Raw genomic sequence first — 22,922 nt, forward strand, 5'->3', positions numbered from 1 at the left:
AGCTGGAAAAGGCATGGAGATTCTGGGTCACACACAGGCTCTGGGTTAGGGCTGGAGAAATGGGTTGGTGGGATGTGGTCGCTCACAGTTGTGACCAGCAAGACATTTCTTATTCAGTAGAGAAAAGGCAAACAGGTACCAAGCCTCGGCCTTCCACCCTCCCTTCAACCTGACCTTATACCGGAAAGGATTTGAGGTCACCCACAAAAACACATCAGTCACATTAACATTTCAAAATTGCTAGATAAAGAAATCAGCTTGAAAAAAATATATGGGCAATCCAGTAATGAGCCCACAGGAAAAAGCAACCCATAGAATCTGTGCATGAGTCTCTACCCAGTTTCTGAGCCAGATTCAGCTCCGAGCTTCTTGGTGGCCTACACACAAAGCAGGAACACAATTAAAAGGAAACAAAAATCTGCAGCTTGGAGAAGGACAGATTTCCCCGGGATTGGGGCCTGAGAGCATATTGGTCATGAGTGCTCATGCAGGAAAGCAGCGACGTGTAGAGTAGAGGACAATGTCTCCATAATAAACACAATAGGAAATTCAGATCTGATTTTTATGGCAACCCTCCAAAAAGGGTTTACTTCCTTAGGCTTTAACATTACACCTGAATGGACATTTTTGTCAACCAGATCTTCTTTCTCCACCAACATGCATGGTAAGTTCAATGATGTTTTGTTAATATATTCGGTGTTCATGGTAGCGTTAGTAGTCACCTGTCATGCTCTGGGTGATTCTAACTATTACAAAGCCATAGAATACAGACCTTCAAGTGCACGTGTGCCTATCCAGGAATGGAATTTTTTCTGTAAATCAACTCATATGTGTACCAGAGCCTCATTTGTAAAGCAAATAAATATTTTGCTAGATTGTCTTTTGTGTAAGAGTTCCCTTAAAGTTTGAGTCTCTCTGTGAGAAATATGGCTGGTGGCTCATGTTCAGGTGGACTTGAATTACACTTGACCCTCCCTTCCCACTGAGGTGTGGTGTCATCTTCTTATCCATTTCCAAGGCCACCAGAGTGGCAGTCTGTGCCCTGTCACCCAGAGGACAGCAGGTGGAATGCGGGGTGTGTCTTTTATCACTGCTTCTTAGCTGAGGTTGTTGTAACTTGAGAAGAGTAATAAATCCACCCAAGATTATAAGAAAAGAAACCAGATAAGAGATAGAGATGAAAAGACAGAGCACTCACTCGTGACCAACATCCATCACAATGGGTACTAAGCAGACCCTTAGGGCCACCCCGGGGAATTTCCCTCCTTCTCCTGAGGTGAGCAAGTTTCCCGGAGGCTCATGGAGTCCCTACCAAGGTGGCTCACTTCTCCCCAAGTGGGCAGAATTGCTGGACATGTGATCCAGCCTAACCTATTGGAAGAAACTAATTCTGACCACTCTGCAGAGACTCTGGCAGGAAACAAAGGCAATTCCAACAGAGGATGCCAGGCAATGGCACACGGTCTGTGACAAGATTAGTTCCCTTTACATAGAGCTGTTGGGGTATTTTGCCATGGAGAAGGGTATGGCTGAAGCAGAGGAAATAGACGATAAGAATAAATACGTTTTTATGGCATGACAGGTCTCATGTGACACATTTCTAAGTGTTCAGGAAAAGTAATGGTCTCTAATCTCTATATCTGCAGATGTTGCCCTCTGATCTTTTGGATCATGATCATAATAACCTGGCAAAGATAAATTACAAAAACATTTTTTATGAGCATGACAGTATGGCCAGGCTCTACGATGGGACTGAATGAGCTGCTGCAGGTTCTAAGCTCTCTCAGGGGAAGAGCACCTGTGCTCACGCATCCCTCTCCTCAGCCATGGCACAGGGGGCTCTGGGGGCTAAGAGGCTGGCCATCAGGGGGTCTTAGAAACCAAAATAAAATGTCTTACCAGGCATGATACTGGAGTTGTCCCATGGGCCCTGGAATACCATGGGTAGCTCTGGTCTAATGCCTCAAGAAATACATGGGGGGTGGGATGCAGCTGGAGGAGGCAACTCAGGTAGTCAGAGGGTGAGGACAGGTGGGCTCTTAGGACTCTCAGCAGGTGACAGTTGGAGTTGATGACATCATTAAGGCATAGAGAGAGCTATGTGGCTACCAAACCAAGGCAATGGGAAGTCTTGGGGTAAGGCTCGGCTTTGCCCTCACTAGCTGTGCCCCTGGGCAGGTTAATTTACCTCTCTAAGCCTCAGGTGAGTGGGATCATGAAATCTACCTTGAGGGGCTGTTGCCAGAATGAGACAATGTGGGTGCCCAAGCCATGTTGGGTCTACGGTGAGAAGTGACAGTGAATGAGACAGGGCGTGCTAGGCTCTGGGACATCTGCTGAAACTTCAGACAGGTGGCGGGTGATGGGAACACTGAAAGCAGATCTTCCACATGGAGCAGACTAGAGCTGCAGGAACAAGTCAGCCCCAGTGAAAGTGTGAGCCTTGGGATGCACCAAGAAAGGACTATGGAGATCAAGCCTGACAGCTATGGAGGGTGATTGGAAGCAGCTTAGAACAAAGGGTTGGTCTCAAACTCAGCTGAACACTAAAATCACTTGGCAAGCTTCTAAAATCCCCCCACCCACTCCATTGCTCAGGGCACATCCCAAACTGGTTACTTCAGAACTTTGGGGGCAGGGCTAAGGCATGAGAGTTTTGAAAGTGCTCCAGAAAATATCAATGTGTAGCTGAGTTGGAGAGCCAGTGGCTAGGGTGTCTTGAGGACACATACAGTCTTAAAGAAAAGCAAACTCACTGTCTGGTTGCCTGGGTGGTATGGATTTTGGGCTGACTGGTACAGAAAAACTTTTTTTTTTTTTTTTTTTTTTTTTTTTTTTTTTGAGACGGAGTCTCGCTCTGCCACCCAGGCTGGAGTGCAGTGGCCGGATCTCAGCTCACTGCAAGCTCCGCCTCCCAGGTTTACGCCATTCTCCTGCCTCAGCCTCCCGAGTAGCTGGGACTACAGGCGCCCGCCTCGTCGCCCGGCTAGTTTTTTTTGTATTTTTTTAAGTAGAGACAGGGTTTCACCGTATTAGCCAGGATGGTCTCGATCTCCTGACCTCGTGATCCGCCCGTCTCGGCCTCCCAAAGTGCTGGGATTACAGGCTTGAGCCACCGCGCCCGGCCTCTTTTTTTTTTTGTAAGGAAGTCCTTGTTTTGAGATTTAGAGTTGCAACTTTAACCACCTCTGGCTGTCTCTATAGTCATCTAGTAGGTGACTTGTCCCAGCAACACCATCTGTGCCCTCTGCCCTAACATAGCTGCTGCCTCTCCACTGCAGAGGGCACTCCCTTGGCATCGCTCAGGGTTGGAGACAGATGCAGCTGCCCCTCGGCGAACCCTCCCACCCGCCAGGAGCACCGGGCGTCTGTGCCTCGCTGTCCCACCTTGCCAGTGGACTCGGTGCCACGCAGGATGCACAGGTACACCACCAGCCAGGCCAGGAGGAGGCACAGCGCTGGCTCCCACTGCACACCCCCATTCTCCTGGAGGGACGGCGAGATATTGAGGGTTTTCCTGTACCAGAAGTACTGTGTGGAGGACGCCTTCTCGCACTCCTCATCGTAGCCTGTGTGGTTACCATTCAGTGGGCAGACAGACCATGGCAGGGGATCCTGTGGGACCAAAGCGAGTGTTATCCAGAGAGGTGAAGGCTGAAGACAAAGGCTGTGGCAGGGGTGAGGGAGGTGACCCTGAGCGGAGACTCTTGAAAGAGAAGGGTGCTGGTCCCAGAAGGGCAGGTGGCTGGAGTCCCTGAAGGCAGACTGGGAGTTGGAGAGTTTGTCAGGGGGCATGGGTGAGGCACGAAGGGGTTGGAGGAGGGGGCTCTGTTCTTGTTGCAATTCTTCAGGTGCTCCCTGAGGACTACTGAACTCCGTGGTGGGTCCCAGAGGCTGAATAGTGAATGGACCACAGCCAGGCCAGCTATGATGATGGGACTCCGACCCACGGCCTGTGCACCGTCAGCTCAGGCACTCAAACCACACTCTGCAGCACTGGCCCAGATTGCTTAAGACTTGGTCAATGACTGAGAGAATCCCTATTTTTTGACCAACTCAGAACCAACTAGATAAAGTGACAGAGAGCCCAGTTCAGAGTAGCTTAAGCAGATGACAGTCTTACTGGCTCCACCCTGCAAAGTCCAAGAGTCTAACTGCTTCAGGTATACCTTGACTCTAGCTCAAAGAAGTCACTAGCACCAGGTTCTCTCAGGCTCAGACAGGCAAGACAGCTGTGGGGCCTGAACCTCATCTCCTGCTAGCTTCCAAACCCAGTGTACGTTGCAGGAAATGCCATTCACCACCAGCACTTAGTGAGCACGGAACCTGAGACTTATGCATCTCAGGACTTGCTAGGGACTTGCGGAAATCAACAAAGACCACCCAAGTGAGAACAAGCAGAGGCTCTTTCCTTAGGGCTTGCTACAGCAAGGGAGGTAGCAGCATCGCTTGCATTTGGCAGGGACTCCAAGGCAGGCAGGGATTGGGAAAGCTTGTTAGTAATGAAAGAGAAGGCTCCAGGTGTGCCCCCATAGGAGGCTGTGGGCATGTCACTTATGAACAAAGGAGCCTCAATGGTGCATGCATCGTGACCATGACCCAAGGCCAAGTGGTAAACGGTGGTGCTGAGATGGGAGGGAGGGGAGGAAAAATGACTTCTGACTTGCGGGGTAGGAGATCCCAGCCCTGCTCTTTGAGGACCAGCCCCACATTGATCAGTTTTGCACATATCTGGGTTCTGCAAGTCCATATTTAATTAGACAAAATGCATCATTAATGGAAGCAAGTCTGACCACCCCACTGGGCTCAATCCCGTATTTCACAGGAAGAGAACCAAGGCCCAGGGGTATCACCTGATGGGTCATGGCTACTGTGCCAGTAGGCAGCTGGAGCCCAGGTCTGCATACCCAGACAGTGCTTGAGACTGTGCTGGTGAGGACCTCCATGCCCACCCCTGCCATACCTCCCCAGGGCCACCCTAGCCTATTGGAATGTGTGAGCTGGTTTCTTGCTTTGACCTATATCGTGTTCAAAGCTGGCCACCAACAGTCCTTCCCCTCCGCATGTGCACATTTCTCCCATCCAGAAGTGGCGTCTCTCGCCTAACCCTGTGAGCCTGGGCTGGTCTCCGATGCACGCTGACCAACTGAATATGGTGAAGAGATGCTGTGTGAGTGACTTCCCAGCCCAGGCCTTCAGAGCCCTGTAGCTAGCCTCTCACCCTCTTGGAGACCAGCTGTGGGACATCCAGGCTAGCTTCCTGAATGATGCGGATGCAAGGAGAGGGAGGCACGTGGAGGGAACTGAGGTGCCTGGTGGTAGCCAGCACCAAGTCCCAGGCAGGTGAGAGGGGTCCTAGTAGACCTGAAGCCCAGTCGAGCTGCCCTGGCTGACATCCCCTTGGGCCATTTACAGCCTGTGTGGGACTGACCTGAGTCTGTACACTGGACCACCTGCTGGTGCCAGCCCAGGCCTGCTTCCCAGGCTTGGCTACACAACTAAGTCACCCAGCGGTGATACCCAGGCTGCACCCTCAGTGACTCTGATTTCATCTGTTTAGGGTAGGGCCTGGTCATTGGATTTTTCACACCTCCCCACCCCGCACCCAGCAACTTCATCTCCCCAGTGTGCAGCCAGGGTGAAGAAGGTTTAGAGTATAGGAGAACTTATTAAATGGGCCAGTTCCCAGTCTGACCTCCCTCACCCACCTCTGAACTAGCAGGTGAGGACAAGGATCCCCGCATTTGCATGCATAACAGCCCAGGTGCTCCTGCTGAGAAGGGCTGGACCCAAGGCTGGAAACCTGGCCAGGGAGTGAGTAGACAGGAGCACAGACTCTGGGACCAGGTGCCTGAGTCCAACCCCATCAGCTATGAGCTACTCAGCTTCCCTCTGCTAGGGTGCTCAGTGCGCTCAGCCTTGCGGGGTGGCTGTGATGATTACATGAGTGAACACTTCTAAAGTGCTGGGACCTGTGTCTGACCCAGAGCACATATAAGTGAATGTCTGTAGCTACTATTCCTCTCTTTATTACAGGACCATGGAGGAGGGCTTCAAAGTAGAGGGACTAAGGGATAAGTCCACAGACCTATGAAGGATGCAATGAATGAATACTTAAGTGATTTTCAGGAATTGCTGGCCCTCATTCTTCTGACTATTAGAAAAAGGTGCTCCTTTCTTGAGGCACTTTATTTTTGCTTTCGGGGGATGAGTAAATTATTCTGATTTTGTTAGGACAAGACACATTGCTTCTGCTTTTGGAAACTTGTCTTAATAAGTACACAAATCTAACATGTTTACAATGTGTATGGCAAGCCCTTAGTTGGGGGTACCATTGTGCAGTGCACAACCTGCCCAACCATACATGGCAGCCCTGCAGAGAGGACAGGAAACAGTCACCAGGCAATAGAGTGAGAAGAGTTGCTCTGTTTCCACCGAGAAGGCTGGGGAGAGGCAGAGTTGTGGCCAGTGTTCATGAAACTCTAGGTTGAACCAGGGAAAGAAGGAGGAACTGCAACTAAGCTCAGGGCACATCTTTCTTGCCAGAGATATGTGCAATGGGGCAAGCTTGGTGGAGCTCATTGGGAAGCCAGAGTGGGGTATGCCAAATCAGGATTATTAAAGTCATTCACCCAAGCATTCCTCATGCCCCTACAGAGTCAAGGCTGTGCCCAAGCATCCCAGAGGCAAACCCAGTTCAGTCCATAGTCCATGCCAGCCCTGTCTTGCTTGTGGACCTAGGGGACAGGCATGTCCCATGAAGGCCTGGCTCAGGGGCAAAGGGTAAGGCATTGGCCTGATTAGCTTCTGCCTCCTCCTCTGCTCCCATCTGGGAAGAAGCCAAGGTGAAGATGGTTCCTGGAAGCAGGTGGAGGCAGTGGAGGATGGGGTTCCTGAGAGTGGAGCGGCAGGAGCCAGGTAACAGAAATGAGCATGAGCAGTGGAGAGGAAAATTCCTCTTGTCCTGGATATAATACCAGCTGTCTGTGTGGAATTGGAGTTCTCGCTTCTCTACAATTTCCAGCCCCTTCCACGTTTTCTACAGAGTGTTAGCTGCAGTTATCATCAGAAATGTGTGGTTTAAAATGGCCCTACTGTGTTACAGGGTGACAATGGTCCTTCTAGGAGAACTTGGAGGTCTGCAGGGAAAAGGAGAGGCTCAGGCTGGAGTCAGAAACCTGGAAGCACAAGTGACCCCGTGGAAAGTGGGAGAAGGGGACGGGGAGGAGGACAGACGTTGCTGTCTTGCTGGATTGAGGGAATCCCTCCCCATCAGTCCTCGCCGCAGATTTCCTCCTAGGCACACTGTGCAGTAGTTATTATTTGTTGGGGGGGTCACATCCATCAGAGAGAATCCACCGAAGGCCATGGACCTGCTCTCCAAGAACATGCACACTCACACTGGTGGACTCTTGCTTACAGCGTAAGGGGCCCGTGGAGCCCGGATTCAGAAGCCGTCCATGTGGTTTGGGGTGCATGGCTTCCCCTCCACCTCACACCACCCACTGGCTCCCCGCCCCGAGGCTGCTCACCTTGCCCCACACCCCCTCCCCTGAGTGGGTGGCCCTGCTTTTCTCTCCCTTTCTCGCTCCCACTCCTGTTCTGGCACGGGCCGTGGCTCACCTGGAAGGAGTGGAAGAGGTACCAGAAGGCCCAGGCGTTGATGACGTTGTAGTACATGGAGAGGAAGAAGGAGACCACCACGCTGGCGACCCCTGCAAGGAAGCAGAGGGCTGCGCTGAGGGCTGAGGATGGCCCTTCCCCCTCTGCCAGGCCCAGCGTGTGCTCCCAGGATGTGCCTGCGGCGAGGCCTCCCTCCACCAGGTTTGTGTGGTGAGCATTAAGCGAGACCAGGCACCTGTAAGCACTTCATAAGGGTGATTTCTTTTTCTCCAACCTCCCTCCTCACCTTCTGGGACAGGAGGCTGATGACATGTTTTTGAGATCTAACTGCCAGGCACTGTGTTAAGTAAGTACTTTACGTGCCTTTGGTCCTTACGACGATATTATCTTCATATCACAGAGGAGAAAACTGAGGCCTGGAGCCTGCCCAAGACTACCCAGCTGGTAAGTGGCAGAAATGGGTTCACAACGTCATGCTGTGAGAAGCACTGTCGCTGTGAAGTGCCACCTTGTGCCAGATGTACCGTTACACTCCCTCCTTGGCTCACCAGTGGTTGAGTCACCTGGTGGCCAGGAGAGGAGGGATGGGGAGGGGGCTGCCCGTAATTTGGTCAGGTCTGCACAAAACCCAGGGTGGGTCCTGAGAGCAGAGAGAAGGGTGGCAGCCAGCAGGGCTCTGGGGCTGGCCCACACCAACCCTTGAGAACCAGAATTCCCTCCTCTCCCCAAGCCCAAGTGCTGGAACACTCAGTAGTAGAAACTGGTCATGGTGCACATATTTACCCCCACAGGCATCGGCATATGCTATAAACCAGGGCTTCCCCTCCCCACTCCCACTCCATTCTGAGAGCTGGTTGTTAAATATCCACCAGCATCCCCTGGTTGGCACAAATATCTGGTATCTTTCTTATGATACAGAAGATGCCTCTGAGAAGTCCTCTGTGATTGCTTATTCAGGCAGATTGTAAAACCACACACTTCTGTGTTAAAAATTAATAGCCTAGCGAAACCCTGTCTCTACTAAAAATACAAAAAATTAGCCGAGCGTGGTGGCAGGCATCTGTAATCCCAGCTACTCAGGAGGTTGAGGCAGGAGAATCGCTTGAACCTGGGAGGTGGAGGTTGCAGTGAGCCGAGATTGTGCCATTGCAATCCAGCCTGGGCAATAAGAGTGAAACTCCGCCTCAAAAAAAAAAAAAAAAAAAAAAAAAAAAAGTAATAGCCATTCAAGACAAGGAGGCAGTCTGGGGTTAGAGATGATTTGTGAGAACACTGGGCACATTTCTTCTGCATCTGCGACCAGGTCATGTATACGCTTCCATCCTCTTTGCTCCTGAAATGTCACTCTGCTTTCCTGCCTGCCTTCCTTTCTGGGGCAGGAGGGGTGAGCATCACATGCCATGGCCGCTTCTGGTCAGGGTTCCTTCTGCATGCAGAGGCAGCCCTGGGTCATAAGCGATGTGCAGGGCAGGTGGAGGTTGTCCTGGAAGTACCTGGGACTCTGGCTCAAAGTCACTCAGGAGAGGCATGAGATGAAACAGCCCCCTCCTGCTGTCCGTGTGGGCCTCTGCCTCCCCACCCCAGAGACATTAATGGCACTCCGCAACACCTCAGCGGTGTAAAGAAGGTTAAATGAACTCATGCACATATATCCTATAGGCTGGCTCCCAGCAATTAGTAGGTGCTTACTAAAAGAGAGAGCTGTTATTTAACAGGGAGCAGTTGGGTGAGTTTCCAGAATGATTGTTAGCTAGGACTTGGAGTTACAGCTGTTTCCCTTTTACAGGTGACCAAGCTGAGGTCCAGAGAAGAGAAGCAGGGTGGCATCTGTTCCCCAAGGGGCATGCATCCTCCCTGTTTCACTGCCCTGTGGGTAGGAAATCAGCTCCTCTCAGCCCACATTCTACGACATCCCCACCAGGCCATTTGTTCACTCCAGGCAAGGGCTCTCTCTTGGGCCTTGTGCTCACCCTTTGATCCAACAGCTTTGCTGATGGGATCCCACCCACACTCCCATGCTGCCCAGGTCTCTGGGTGGGAGAGGACTGGAGGGGCCCCACGTACCGACACCGCTGAGGTACGGGCTGATGGTCCTCCAGGCACCGATGCTGCCCTGCCGCATGCGCTGCCCCACAGCTAGTTCCAGGTACAAGAGTGGCATTCCCTCCACGATAAGCATGATGATGTAGGGGACCAGGAAACTACCTGTAGATGTCCAGAGCTGAGAGCCAGGCCACCACCAAAGGGCTTTTCTCCACCACCACTCAATCTCTGTGCAAACATCCTTCCATCTTCCTGTCTTTCCACTTGTCCATGCATTCTCCTACCTTTTCATCATCCATCCTCCTCTTTCTACTCATCCTTCATCCTTCTTTCATTCTACATTTTCATCCATCCTTCTTGCTGCCATTCCTCTCACTTATCTGTCTACCATTAATTCATCAACTTGCCATCCATCCTTCCTTCCATCCATCCTTCCATCCAACCATCCATTCATCCATCCATTCTTTCATCTATCTTTCCATCCTTCCATCTATCCACCCTACATCCATCCATCCTTCCTTCCTTCCATCCATCTATATTTCCATCCTTCCATTCATCCATCTGTATTTCCATCTTTCCATCCATCCATCTATCCATCCATCTATCCATCCATCCATCCATCCATCCATCCATCCATCCATCTAGCCATCCTTCCATCCATTCATCTGTCCATCCTTCCATGCATCCTTCCATCCTTCCATCCATCCTTTCATCTTTTTATCTTCCTACTCAGCCACCTGTCTGTTCGTCCATCCACCCGTGGATGACATGCAGCCATGTCAGTTATTAAACTCTTTAAATTCATTCTCCCCAGGAGGCAAACTGCCACTGTCCCAAGCTGCTTGAGTGCCTTTCTCAATGCCTCCCCTGTCCCAACCCTTCTGCCAAACCCCACATTCCATCTTCCATTTCAGCAACTAATAGTCGATCAGAGCCAAGACAACTGTGTTGTTAAATATGTCAAACATCATGCCTGGATCCATGCATTCAGCTGTCCACCTCTATGCACTTCCTTTGGGCTTTGTGCACAGCCCTGATGCTGCTCCACATGAGGTAGTGTATGAAACAGACACTTACTAAGCACTTACTTTGGACCAGGCCCTGGCTGGTGTGGAATGGGAGAGTAGCAACCATGCTCCCTGCCCTTGGGGTTCCCTGATGTTGGTGATGGTGAGGAGCCAGGGAGTGTGAATTTTGTCAGGGTGAGCTTAACAAAATGTCCAGTGGGAAAAGAGGGCAGGATTTCTGATCAAATAAAACCCAGACACTACAACTGCAAAGATTAAGGGCTGATTACAAAGCAAACTGGATCCTCAGTTGTTAAGGTAAACAACAAAATAACTATGCTTACATGAACATCTAATATTTACCAAAAAGTCTCCATTGTACACATGTACCGTCCTGTAACCCACTCTTCTCACCCTATGGCATTCCTCATCACTCTCCCAATCACAGACCTTTGCATCACCCCTTAAAGAGCTGCATGATATTCTGCTCTGAAAATCAGCCCAGACCGCATTTAATCAATTGTTAGACACTCGGGCTGTTTCCAGCTTTCTGCCGTACTAAACAAAGCTGTGAAACAAAGTCTGGTCCACTTGTTTGTGTATTTCCTTGGGATACAAATCCCAGAAGTGGAATGGCTGGGGCAAAGATCAGGCAGAGCCCCCATGGCCACACCACAGAAGGAAGGCACGAGCCACCTGCACGGGTGAATGAGCGCTCACACCACCAGGCTTGGAGTTCCCAGCTTCGTTTTGCTCATGTGGGGGCCTAGAACAAATCCTGCCCTCTCATGTCCAGACACTGCTATAACTCCTCCAGGCCAGGCTCCCTTCCTTCCCTTCAGAACCTTGTTTCAGCACCTTGTGAGTTTCCTCTCAATATCAAAGGAGTCCAAGAGGTCATTAGCTCTCAATCATGAAATATCTGACAATAAAGATTGGGCTCACACACTGAGGCTTTGAAGCCACATTCAAACCCTCAGTGGTTATAAGATAATCCTGTTTTCACGCAGGGTGTTAAACAGTAACTACGTAAGGCCTGACAAGGTCCGGGGACAACTGTCTGTTTGACAGGGTCTGACTGCCCAGGACCCATGGGTAGGGTGGAAATCTAAAACCTGATGCCAGGTGGGAACATGAGGGCTGTTTGGCCCTAGGCATCAATCATTTCTATCACTCCTGCCCCAACCATTCAAATAAACACATAATCCAGGTGAATTTGTTCTGCAATAAATTTTTCAAGAAATGATGCTAGAACAACCAAACATCCATATGCAGAAAAATGAAACTCAACCTGTATCTAAAATTTTATACCAAACAAATCTCAGGATGGATTACAGAACTATATGTACAACTAAAAGCTATAAAACTTATAAAAGAATACAGGAGAACATCTTTATGAGCTTCAGTTAAGCAAAGATTTCTTAAATACAATGTTAAAAGCACTATCTATGGAAGAAAAGATTGATAAATTGAATTTCATTACTTCTTTGTGAAAGACACTATTAAGAGAATAAAAACACAAACTATAGACTGGAAGAAAATACTTGCATCTTGAGAAAAACTTTGTATCGAGAATATATAAAGGATTCTCAAAACTCAATAAGAAAAAGAACCCTTTCAAAAAATGTAAAAAAAAAAGTGTGAATAGGCATTTCACCAAAGAATACCTGTCTTAGTCTGTGCTGCTATAACAGAATACCAGAGACTGGATAATTTATAAAGAACAGAAATTTATTGGCTCATGGTTCTGGAGGCTGGGAAGTCCAAGAGCATGGTGCTAGCATCCAGGCAGGGCCTTTTTACTGCATCATCCCATGGCAGGAGGCGAGAGGGAGCAAGAGGGAGCAAGAGGGAGCAAGAGGGGGCTGAACTCTCTTTTATAACAAACCCACTCTCTCAATAATGAAAGCACTCCTGAGATAATGATATCAATCCATTCACGAGGCCAGAGTCCTCATGACCTAATCACCTCTTAACGGTTCCACCTCTCAACCCTGTTGCATTGGAGATTGAGTTTTCAACACATAAGCTTTGGAGGACGTATTCAAACCATAGTAGGATGATTCCATTTATATGACATTCTGGAAAAGGCAAAACTACAGGGACAGAAAACAGGTCTGTGGTGGACAGGAATAGGGGAGTAGGAAGGGGCATGATTTTGGTGGTAGTTGTGATGGCTAATACTGAGTGTCAAATTGATTGGATTGAGGGATGCAAAGTATTGGTCCTGGGTGTGTCTGTGAGGGTGTTGCCAAAGGACATTAACATTTGAGTCAGTGGGCTGGGGAAGGTGGACCCACCCTTAATCTGGTGGACACAATCTAATCAGCTGACAGTGAATGTAAAGCAGGCAGAAAAAGGTGAAAAGGTGAGCCTGGCCTAGCCTCCCAGCCTACATCTTTCTCCTGTGCTGGATGCTTCCTGCTGTTGAACATCAGACTCCAAGTTCTTCAGTTTTGAGACTTAGATGGGTTCTCCTTGCTCCTCAGCTTGCAGACAGCCTATTGCGGGACCTTGTGATCGTGTAAGTTAATACTTAATAAACTCCCCTTTATCTCTCTCTTTCTCTTTCCCCCTCCCCCGCGTCTCTCTTTCCCCCCTATTAGTTCTGTCCCTCTAGGGCACCCTAATACAGTAGTAATACAACTACATGCCTTAAAGGCATGTATGGAGATTAAATACAGCCACACATTCTTCAGCGCTCCTCTCCTGAAGAGGTGGAGTCTATTCCCCACCCGGTGAGGCTGGGCTGGCCTTTGGGCTTGCTTTGTCCAATAGAATGTGGTATCCATATGGGTACCAGAGCCCAGGCCTCAGGATGTCTTGCAGCTTCACCTTCCTCCTCTTGGAGTGTGCCTGAGACAGCCACATAAAGATGCCGGTCCAGGCTCCAGAGGACGAGAGGCCATGAGGACAACTGAGGGAGCCCAGCCAGCTCAGCACCCACTACCAGGTGTGTGAGGGACCTTCTGGCTGCATGAGCAAGGCCAGACACAAACAGTAAAGGAACAGATCAGGTGCCCACAGAACTGTGAGAAATGATTAATTATTGTTGCTTTAAGTCACTAATTTTTTTTTCTTTTTACCTCTCAGTATTTTCAATATGTATTTCCAAAAGCAAGAGCATTCTCTTATATAATCCCAGTGCAATGAGTAAAATTAGGGAATTAACACCAACATCAAATTATTATTTTATCTGCAGCCTTTTTGCAATTTTCCTGACCGTCCCACTGATGTCCTCCAGGCATCCAGGCTCCAGGTCACAAGCACACAAGGCCTCTAGTTCTCAGGTTTCTCTAGTCTCCTTTAATCTGGGATAGCTCCTTAGACATTTTTTGCCTTTCTTTGTCTTTCATGACCTTTCACGATGCTTTAGAGGAGCACTGGCCAGTTACTTTGTGGAATGTCCCTCATTTGGAGTTTTGGCAGAAACACTAAAGTGATCCTGTGTCCTTGTCCAGAGGCACAAGATGTCAATGTGTTCCATTCACGGTGATGTAGACTTTGCTCGCTTGGTTGAGGTGGTATCTGTTGGATCTCTCTGCTGAGAGTTACTATTCTCCCCTTAGAAATGATTATCTTCTTGAATATATTCTGAGCCTCAGTAACTATCCTATTTCTCATACTTTTGCCCAGTAGTTTTGGCATCCAGTGAAGATTCTTGCCCAAAACAATTATTGCTGCATTGGTTGCCAGATGGCAATTTCCTAATTCCATCATTCCTTCTAAGTCCTGGAGTTTTTGAGTGGTTTGTTATGAATAAATAGGTAACTGAGGCACACATTGAGCCCTGTGGTAATGTCTCTGCCACTGTGAGTCCACAATACCCCAGATGAGTGGGACGCTTACAGTCACAGAATTATTGGAAGACGTAGACTCAGCTCAGCCTGGGGAATCCTTACTCATCACTACCTCCCTGGCACCCACTGTCACATCTCCACTGCACCACCCTCCAGGCAGGTCTTTGTGATTCCACCCTCCAGTCCCCTCCCTGCAGTTTGTTCTCAGATCATGACACACCTGCCCTTTCCATCCCTAACCTCTCACCCATTCAAACCTTCCTTGGTTCCTCCTTCCACCTGGAATCAAACCCACACTCCCTCCCTTGATCTCTGAGGCTAGGGGAACAGGGCTCCCACCTTCCCCTCCCTGCCACTGGCCTCTCTCCATCCACTGCAGTTACACTGGCCCTCCTGCTGGTCTGGCCTCAGCACCTTGGTTCTTGCTGTTCCTCCTGCCCAGGATGCTTTCTCTCTTCTTTCAGTGCTCCACCCAGACTTGGCTTCCCCAGAGTCGCCTTCTCTGCGCGCCCTTGCTAGAACAGCCTTCTTGCCCTCTTGAACTCCTTACCCTGCTTGATTTACCTTCCGAACAGTTCCCCATGTGCATAATGCTATAATTTTTTTTGCTTACTTGAGATCTGTCTCTCTACTAGCAAGGAAGCTCTCCTCTTGTTCCCTGCTCTGCTCAGAACAGCACTGGACAGGGAGCCAGAGTCCAGTGAATATTTATTGAATGCAGGAAAGAATCCTTAGGGTCTCACTGGATCTTCCAGATGCATCACTTCCTCTAGGAGCCAACAGATCACCCAAAACTAAGACCTATCCTCTTGTCTTGCAAGCTCCTGTTGTTGAGGCACCTGCCGCTACACTGAATGTCTACTGCTCTGTCCACACCTCCAACACCTAAACAGTCAGCTCCTTGAGGGTAGAGATGGGATCTGCATGGCTTATAGTTGATCTCTAGCTCCTAATGAAGGACCTGGCACAGAGTAGGTGCTCAGTAAATTCTTGTTGAGTAACTGGCTGTACCATGGTGGATAGAGTAATGCTTGGGCTTGCTGTCCATGTGTCTTCTCTTCTTGTAATCTCCACCTCTTTATCCTGTTCTTCTGAACTGTAGAATCACTTTGAGATAGGATCTTGCTCTGTTGCCCAGGCTGGAGTGCAGTAGTGAGATCACGGCTCACTGCAGTCTCAACCTCCCAGGCTCAGGCAATCCTCCTGCCTCAGCCCTCATGAGTAGCTGGGACCAAAAGCATGTATCACTGTGCCTGACTAATTTTCAATTTTTTGTAGAGATAGGGTCTCACTATGTTGCCTAAGCTGAAATTACAGGATGAACCACTGCACCTGGCCCTGCCATATATGATTTCTTGCTTGGGGAGATCCATACTGGCTCTTGGTAAACCCTGTTTCCAAAAAAAAAAAAAAAAAGAAAAAGAAAAAAAGAAAAAAAAAAAAAAAAAAAGAAAAAGAAAGCTATCCTACAGCTCAGAAGAAAAGGATAAAAAAAAAGGATAAAGAGATGGAGATTACAAGAAGAGAAGAGACATGGGCAGCAAACCCAAGCACTACTCTATCTCTATTAAGGATTACTCAATTCCAGCAGTTGTGTCTGCAGAAAGAACACTGAGTTAAATTAAATATGAAAACATATTTAATACATAGACATATAGCCTGTGATCTTTCAGAAATTATAAGATTCACATACCATATTAATTTATATAATATTCTAGGTATCCATGATACCTAATAACTAATAACAAATAAAATTGGCTGCAGAGTTCTCCTTCACAGAAATGAAAATCTGAAAACAACAGAAAAGCATCTATAGATTTTTGAGTAAAAAACATTGTAGCCAATTCATGTGGCTACAAAGGATGGATGTTCTCAGACATGCTCAGAAAGCGAACCACCTATTTACCATTCCTGAAAAACTTAAGTGCTCACGAAATGCATCCAACCAGTGTTGGATCAAAATAAGGAACTCAAATATAGGGTTGTGTTATAATAGAACTAACTACTGGTAAATAAATCAACAAAACAGAATCAAGTCTGAAAATAATACTGTTAATATCATTGTAAAGTTATACAAATGGAAAATGTAATTTCTGAATGAGAAGAAATAAAATATAAATAGTAAAATAATCATCATAATGTGTCTGAAATCTCAGATTATATCAACAAAAGTTGTTAAGTGGAATGGGGGTGAGGAAAGAAGCAAGAAGTGTGCTAAAATTATATTCTTTCATAGGGTGATATCAATAGATGACATTTCATTCTTGACACTGATAACCAGAGAAAATAAGTATACTTTCTCCCCAGATTTAAATTAACTACTAATAGAAAAAATAGGAATTATACCATCTAAATCACTTGAGGAAAAAAAGTGAAGAATATATACTTCATATTGTAAAAGATCAAAACAAAATCCAACAATAACAACTAACAAAAAGGAAAAGTAAGGCAGTACAAAATGTGATGAAAAATAACAGCAAACATAACCTGATAATAAATATAAATGGATCAAACTTCTCCACTAAAACATGAGGATCACTGGATTATAATAGCATAAAATTTTACATAACTTAAAGTTCCACAACTAGAGAATGGTTAAGTAAGTTATGTTACCTCTGTAAATGGAATATTATGGAGCTATTTAAGTTTATATTTTCAAAAAATATTACATGATTTTGGGAAGAATTAAAATAAGTTAATTTTGAAAAGCAAAATACCAAGTCACATATAAAAATATGGTTCTAATTTTTTACAGCAAAAATGTTAACAGTCATTACCTCTGGGTGGTGGAATTTCTGGTAATTTTGTATTTTATTATTTGTATATTTCTGCATTTTACAGAATTTTTTTCTAACTTTTATATTTTTAGTGGAGGTGAGGTCTCACCACATTGCCCAGGCTGATCTTGAACTCCTGAGCTCAAGCGATCCTCCTGCCTTGGCCTCCCAAAGTGCTGGGATTACAGGCATGAGCCACCACACCCAGCCCTTTTACACAGTTTCTACCATGAGCACTCATTACATTTATAACCCCCAAACTCACACCATATGTTATTCTACATCATGTTGTTGCTCATTTTTCTAATTATCATAGCCAGTACATTGTCTATTTGCTAAATCTAAGAATCTCACTAGAAGAGACATTCCTTTCTGTATGAAATATATCCCTGCAAGCGCTCACATCATACTCTGTCTCCTTTGAGGGCCACAGAGATGCCAGCCCGAGTTGGTACATTCCATGGGAAAGCTTACTCAGGTGTCCAAACTCTTTCTCTCCCTCCACTTACATACCTTTGTTTTCCAAAAACAACAACAACAACAAAAACCAAAAAACACAGCAGGGATTTTTTTTAACCTTTTTTTTCTTTCTGGGGCATGTGTGTGCTTGTGCATGTATGTGCATATACACACATGTTTAATGTAAGGAACACTGAGCACAAGCCCCCAGGGGGTACTGAAGCTGCTGGTCTGGGGGTTCCACTTTGGGAACCACTGCTCTATTCTGTGAGACTCTCCACCCCAGCGCCTTCCTTTTCCTCATTCACTCGCCTCCATCTTGGTCTTCCCCCAAAAAGTTTCCCATTTGGAGTCAAACCCAGTCAACTTTTTGAAAACCAGAAACAAAGGCACAGGTGAGAAAAATGAAAGCCATCTTTACTCTTCCTGACCCTCACTGGTTTAAAACTTCTAGAATTCCTCTCCCATCTGTTCTCTGCTCTCCTTGCCCTCCCCTCGGGCAGCATCACCACTTCACCAGCTACCCAGTGCGTCCCTGGCATCCATGCTGGCAATCTCTGTAAACCACAGCTCTGACTGTGCCTTTTCCTTGCTAAAATCTGGCTTTGCTGTCAGAGCTAAGCTCCACCTTCTTAGCCTGTTATTTGGGGCCCTTAGGGACATGCTGACTCCTTTTTCATCTCCAGCTTCCTCTCCTGCCATTGCCCTAGTCCCCGCCTCACTTCTCACAGCCACATGAGGTTTCTGGCCATTCACCTCAAATGTGCGCTCTTGTGTGCCTTTTGTATACACTTTCTTCTGCCTGGAATGTTTTCACCCCTAATTCTACATGATGAGCTTTGACTCCTCTTTCACAGCTGCTACTAAATGTTGCCATTGCCAGAAGGCTTTCTAGATCCTCTTCAGCAGTTAGTCCTTCTTGAGTTATTTCAGCGAAGCCTCTGAACGGTGCTTTGTTAAAGTTCTTCCTGTTTGGTCCACCCCCAAACCTTGCACCCCATAATCACCATATTTGTAAACTCTCCCGACAGCATAGTCCCTGACTTGCAGAAGATACTCAGTGAATATCTATTGAATGACTTAAATTAAGTGCCTAAAAGGTTTATATTAGGTATTGTTTGTAAGATAGTGATTCTCAACCTGAGTTGCACAGTAGAGCTCCTTGGGGAGCATAAAAATTCCTGTTCAGGTCACACCTGAGACCAATCCAATCAGGATTTCTGGGGGTGGGACAGAGGCATCAGTATTTTTTAAAGCTATGGGCTGATTCCAACATGCAGACAAATAGAGGCTTCTCTACCAGTAGGCAGACTCTATGTTCCTGACTGGTCACTCTTCCTCCCCACCATGTGGGAGGGAGACATGTCAGACCCCACAATGCATCAGGTACAGGAAGGATGGTGTATCAGTCTGTTCTCACACTGCTGTAAAGAAATACCTCAAACTGGGTAATTTATAAAGGACAGAGTTTAACTGGCTCACAGTTCCACAGGCTGTACAGGAAGCATGGCGGGGGAGGCATCAGGAAACTTACATTTATGGAAGAAGGTGAAGGGGAAGCAGGCACATCTTATATGGCTGGAGCAGGAGGAAGTGAGAGAGTAGGAAGCTGCTACATACTTTTAAATAACCAGATCTCACTGATAACTCACTATCACGAGAACACCACCAAAGGGGAAATTCACTGCATGGGAGGTGATCCAATCACCTTCCACCAGACCCCACCTCCAACACTGGGGATTACAATTTAACATGAGATTTGGGTGGGGACCCAACTTATATCATATGGATTTAGCCCAGGGATCAAAGGAGGGCTTTGTTGAAGAAGTCATCTTAAATTTAGGGAGGGGGTTTCCTGGAGAGGATGAAGAGCACACTGGGAAGATGCCAAACATTTTGGGGTATATTCAGGGAAGGTCGGAGGCGGAGAGGAGGTTGGACCAGAAGGGACAAGGGATCCTTGCAGATGGACATCGCACAGGCTCCTAGCCAGGCCCTCCTCCAATGTCAAGGTGTGGCATGGGTGAGTGTCACAGGAGAACCACAGGAAGAAGTACCCTGAGCCACAGCAATTCTTATTTGGGGGTCCTAGAAAGGCCTAGACACCTGAGGAGCCCTGTCCTGCCTGTAGCAGATGAGTGCAGGGTGCTGGGGAGACAATCTTGCCTTATCACAGAAATGGCTTGAGCCCCAGCTACTTCTCCAGAACTCCTGTTCTCTCTGACTTGTTTCCTATCTGTAAAGGCGGGTGACAGGACCAACTGTGGGCATGTTGTGAAGACCACACCGAATTCCTTCAGAAAATGCTTCACATTATGCCTGGCACAGGCCAGGAGCCCAACAGGACAGATGTTACCAGGATTGAGTCTGGAAACCTTGGGGGAGCAGCAGGGGTCCCTGATCATGGTATTTCCCAACTACTGGGGGTCCCCACCCACTTTACAAGTAAACAGCTGCAGCACTGTTCCCTGATCCATGCATGGACTGACCCCGTGTGAATCAGTCCCAGGCTGGGTGCTGGCCTGAAGAGCTGTGGCCACCACAGCACCTGGCTCCAGACTGGCTCACAAGAGCCAATGGGCCCCACCTCTCCCCAACCCCACACTCGGGGACGATACGTTGGCAGTCTGCAACTGGCCATGGTGGGAGGATTTACATCAAGGTAACCTGCAAATTCTTGGAATTGGGTCCTGCTGTTCCACCAAGAGCCCGTTGTTAAACATTTACTGGCACCCCACTGCTGGGCCAGGGGCCACATAAGCAACCCTGACCCTTCCCTGAAGTGTGGTCCATGGACCAAGCCTTAGCCTTGCTAGGGAGCTTTCTAGAAATGAAGAACCCTGTCCTCCCCTACAGGCATCTGGATCAGAATCCCTGGGAGTGTGGTCTAGCAACCTGCAGTTTATGAAGATCCTCAGGTAGGCTACAGTTTGACATGCAATGCTCTAAGCAATTTGGGGTAAGCCGTACAGGTGGCTGAAAGAGCTGGTTTCCTGTCCCAGAGAGCAGGAGCTTTGCAGGGATGTGGAGCATTCCAGTCTGAGAGTGTCATTGTCCTACTGCATAGTCACGTGTCCTCTGATTTCCCCCTCAATATTGCAGAGAGAAAATTTAAGAGAAAAAAAATCCGTATTTCCACCAGCCACACAACTGTTCTCATCTCTCCATGTTTCTTTCATGCAAGTGTTTATATAATATAAATAGTGTAGTATTTGCTTTTTACACCTTATCACACACACACTTGCATCTCCGATTTCTTCCGGAACAACTACTGCCTTAGATTTTGACATGGTTGCCCAAGACCTGCTGACTTTTTCAAAAAGAGATTTTGTGAAGTTCTTTGAGTTGCCTTTTATTTATTTATTTTTTTCTAGAGCAGGCAGCCAGGGCTGTACAGAGATGATTGGTACCTGGAATGTAATCTTCAGAATTAACATTCCTCATGCTGGGCCTGGCCTGGGGAGCAGGAAGGAAACAAGCCTCTCCAGTCACGGGCAGAGTCCCATGGAGAGGGGCACAGATCCCTAATCCGTCTTATTCTGGGAAGTATTTTGGCACAGCCTGGCTCTGTGGTTTATAAACAAATTCTTTGTTTGCTGGGGGTATTTGCAGTTCCACTGACAAGGAAGTTATACACCCCTCTGCAGCCTTTCATAATGTGGTTGATTTTTACCTTCCGGTAAGGGCTGTAAAGTGCCTGGGTTTGGGGCTACACAAATCACTTCTTAAAGGTGACTTTACTGTGCAGTGAAAGGCTTGGGAGAGCCTCTAGCATCCTCTAGCATCATTTATTCTGTGGCTTTTCCTAATACTTTGCTCATTCACTCAACAAATATTTATTGGATGGCTTCTGTGACTCCATCACATCACAGAGGTTGGGCTGGAGGGAGACAGAGAAACTGGAGAACAATGTTGCAGTCCTTCTGACCAAGTGCTTATTTGGCCTGTGAGGCAGTGAGGAGAGTCAGAGAGCGCAACAGAGAGAAGGCAACATTTGGCCCCGCCTGGAGGGAATGGTGGGAGTTCGCCCAGCAACAACAGCAGGTGAAGGAAATATCTTGTGTAAAGGGTTGAGGCACAGAAGGAGGTGCTCATGGAAGTGTTCGGAAGGCAGGGGGAAGTTTGAAGCTGTGTGGCAGGAAATGAGGTGGAAATATTGGACAAATGGTCAAGTTAGGTGGTCAAGTGCCTACTGTGCCAGGTGGACTGTTTGGTCTTTATTCTGTAGACACGTGGCTGAGAGAGTGCCATCCACCAGACCCACACCCTCCTTTTGTCTGTGCACCCACTAATCCATGCATACACCCAGCCAACAATCCATCCTCCGCCCGACTTCCACTCATTTATCTAGCCACCCATCCAGCCGAAGCATCCCCTGCACAAGGCACAGGATTTCTTCTTGTTTCTTTTTCTTGGAACCTGAGGGTCTTGCGGTTTCCTTAGCAACCCCTTGATACATATTCAACTCCAGAACTGTCAGCCCCACATGCATCTTTCTGCAGACTATTTTCAGGTGACAGTGGTATTATAAACAAGGAATTAAGTAGTCATGTGACAGTGAGGCTCACCTGGACTGACGACTGGGAAACATGTACCCAGGATAAAGGTATCACGGGTAGGTCTACTGAGCACAGAATGATGTGGAAATCTCATTCTGACAAATCATTCTTTTTATGACTCATTTATAAAGCTGTTACAGCACATGGCAATGCTGTTAGAGCATATGGCAACATACGCCCTTCATATCATTATGATGTATTTATGCACTTCAAATTTAAAAAGGGAATCCAGAAATTAAGAATGCACTATTTAAAAAACTCTATGAATTAACCTTTTGTTGATTTGGGGTGAGGGGAGGAGGGAGCAGTGTTTAGCTCTTGGTCTTCTCAAATGGGTTCATTTTTGTAAATACTTTGGTCTAACATCTTCCATGATTTTTTATGGTGAAAAAAATGCTGATTATGGAAGTCCTAATACACAAACGCACACACACATACACACACACACACACACACGACAAGGTAAACAAAAATCACCCAGAAATTTTGTTAACAATTTGATGTCTTTTCCCCATTCCTTTCTCTGCATATTTTAAAGCAGTTGTTTTTAAATATCAAATCCATTTTATATAGCTTTGACTCTGACTTCTCCTCCTTCCACTTAATATATGATGTGATAAAATACAATTTTTCTTTGAAAATGCCGCCCTAATG

The 22,922-nt window shown here is 47.3% G+C and overlaps 1 protein-coding gene across 2 annotated transcripts in view; it reads right to left on the bottom strand.

Annotated features, from left to right (window-relative positions):
• Positions 1 to 22,922, bottom strand: part of SLC6A20 (solute carrier family 6 member 20) — a 39,023-nt gene that overhangs the window by 14,801 nt on the left and 1,300 nt on the right. For both annotated transcript variants that reach the window (XM_033204591.1, XM_033204601.1), the window contains exons 2-4: positions 9,688 to 9,828; positions 7,624 to 7,715; positions 3,388 to 3,615 (exon numbers count right to left, since the gene is read on the bottom strand). In XM_033204591.1, the coding sequence (XP_033060482.1) occupies positions 3,388 to 3,615; positions 7,624 to 7,715; positions 9,688 to 9,828 (461 nt within the window). The remainder of the gene's footprint in view (positions 1 to 3,387; positions 3,616 to 7,623; positions 7,716 to 9,687; positions 9,829 to 22,922) is intronic.

The sequence above is a fragment of the Trachypithecus francoisi genome, unplaced genomic scaffold, assembly GCF_009764315.1.
Source record: "Trachypithecus francoisi isolate TF-2019V2 unplaced genomic scaffold, Tfra_2.0 Lachesis_group0, whole genome shotgun sequence".
Lineage (NCBI taxonomy): Eukaryota > Metazoa > Chordata > Mammalia > Primates > Cercopithecidae > Trachypithecus > Trachypithecus francoisi.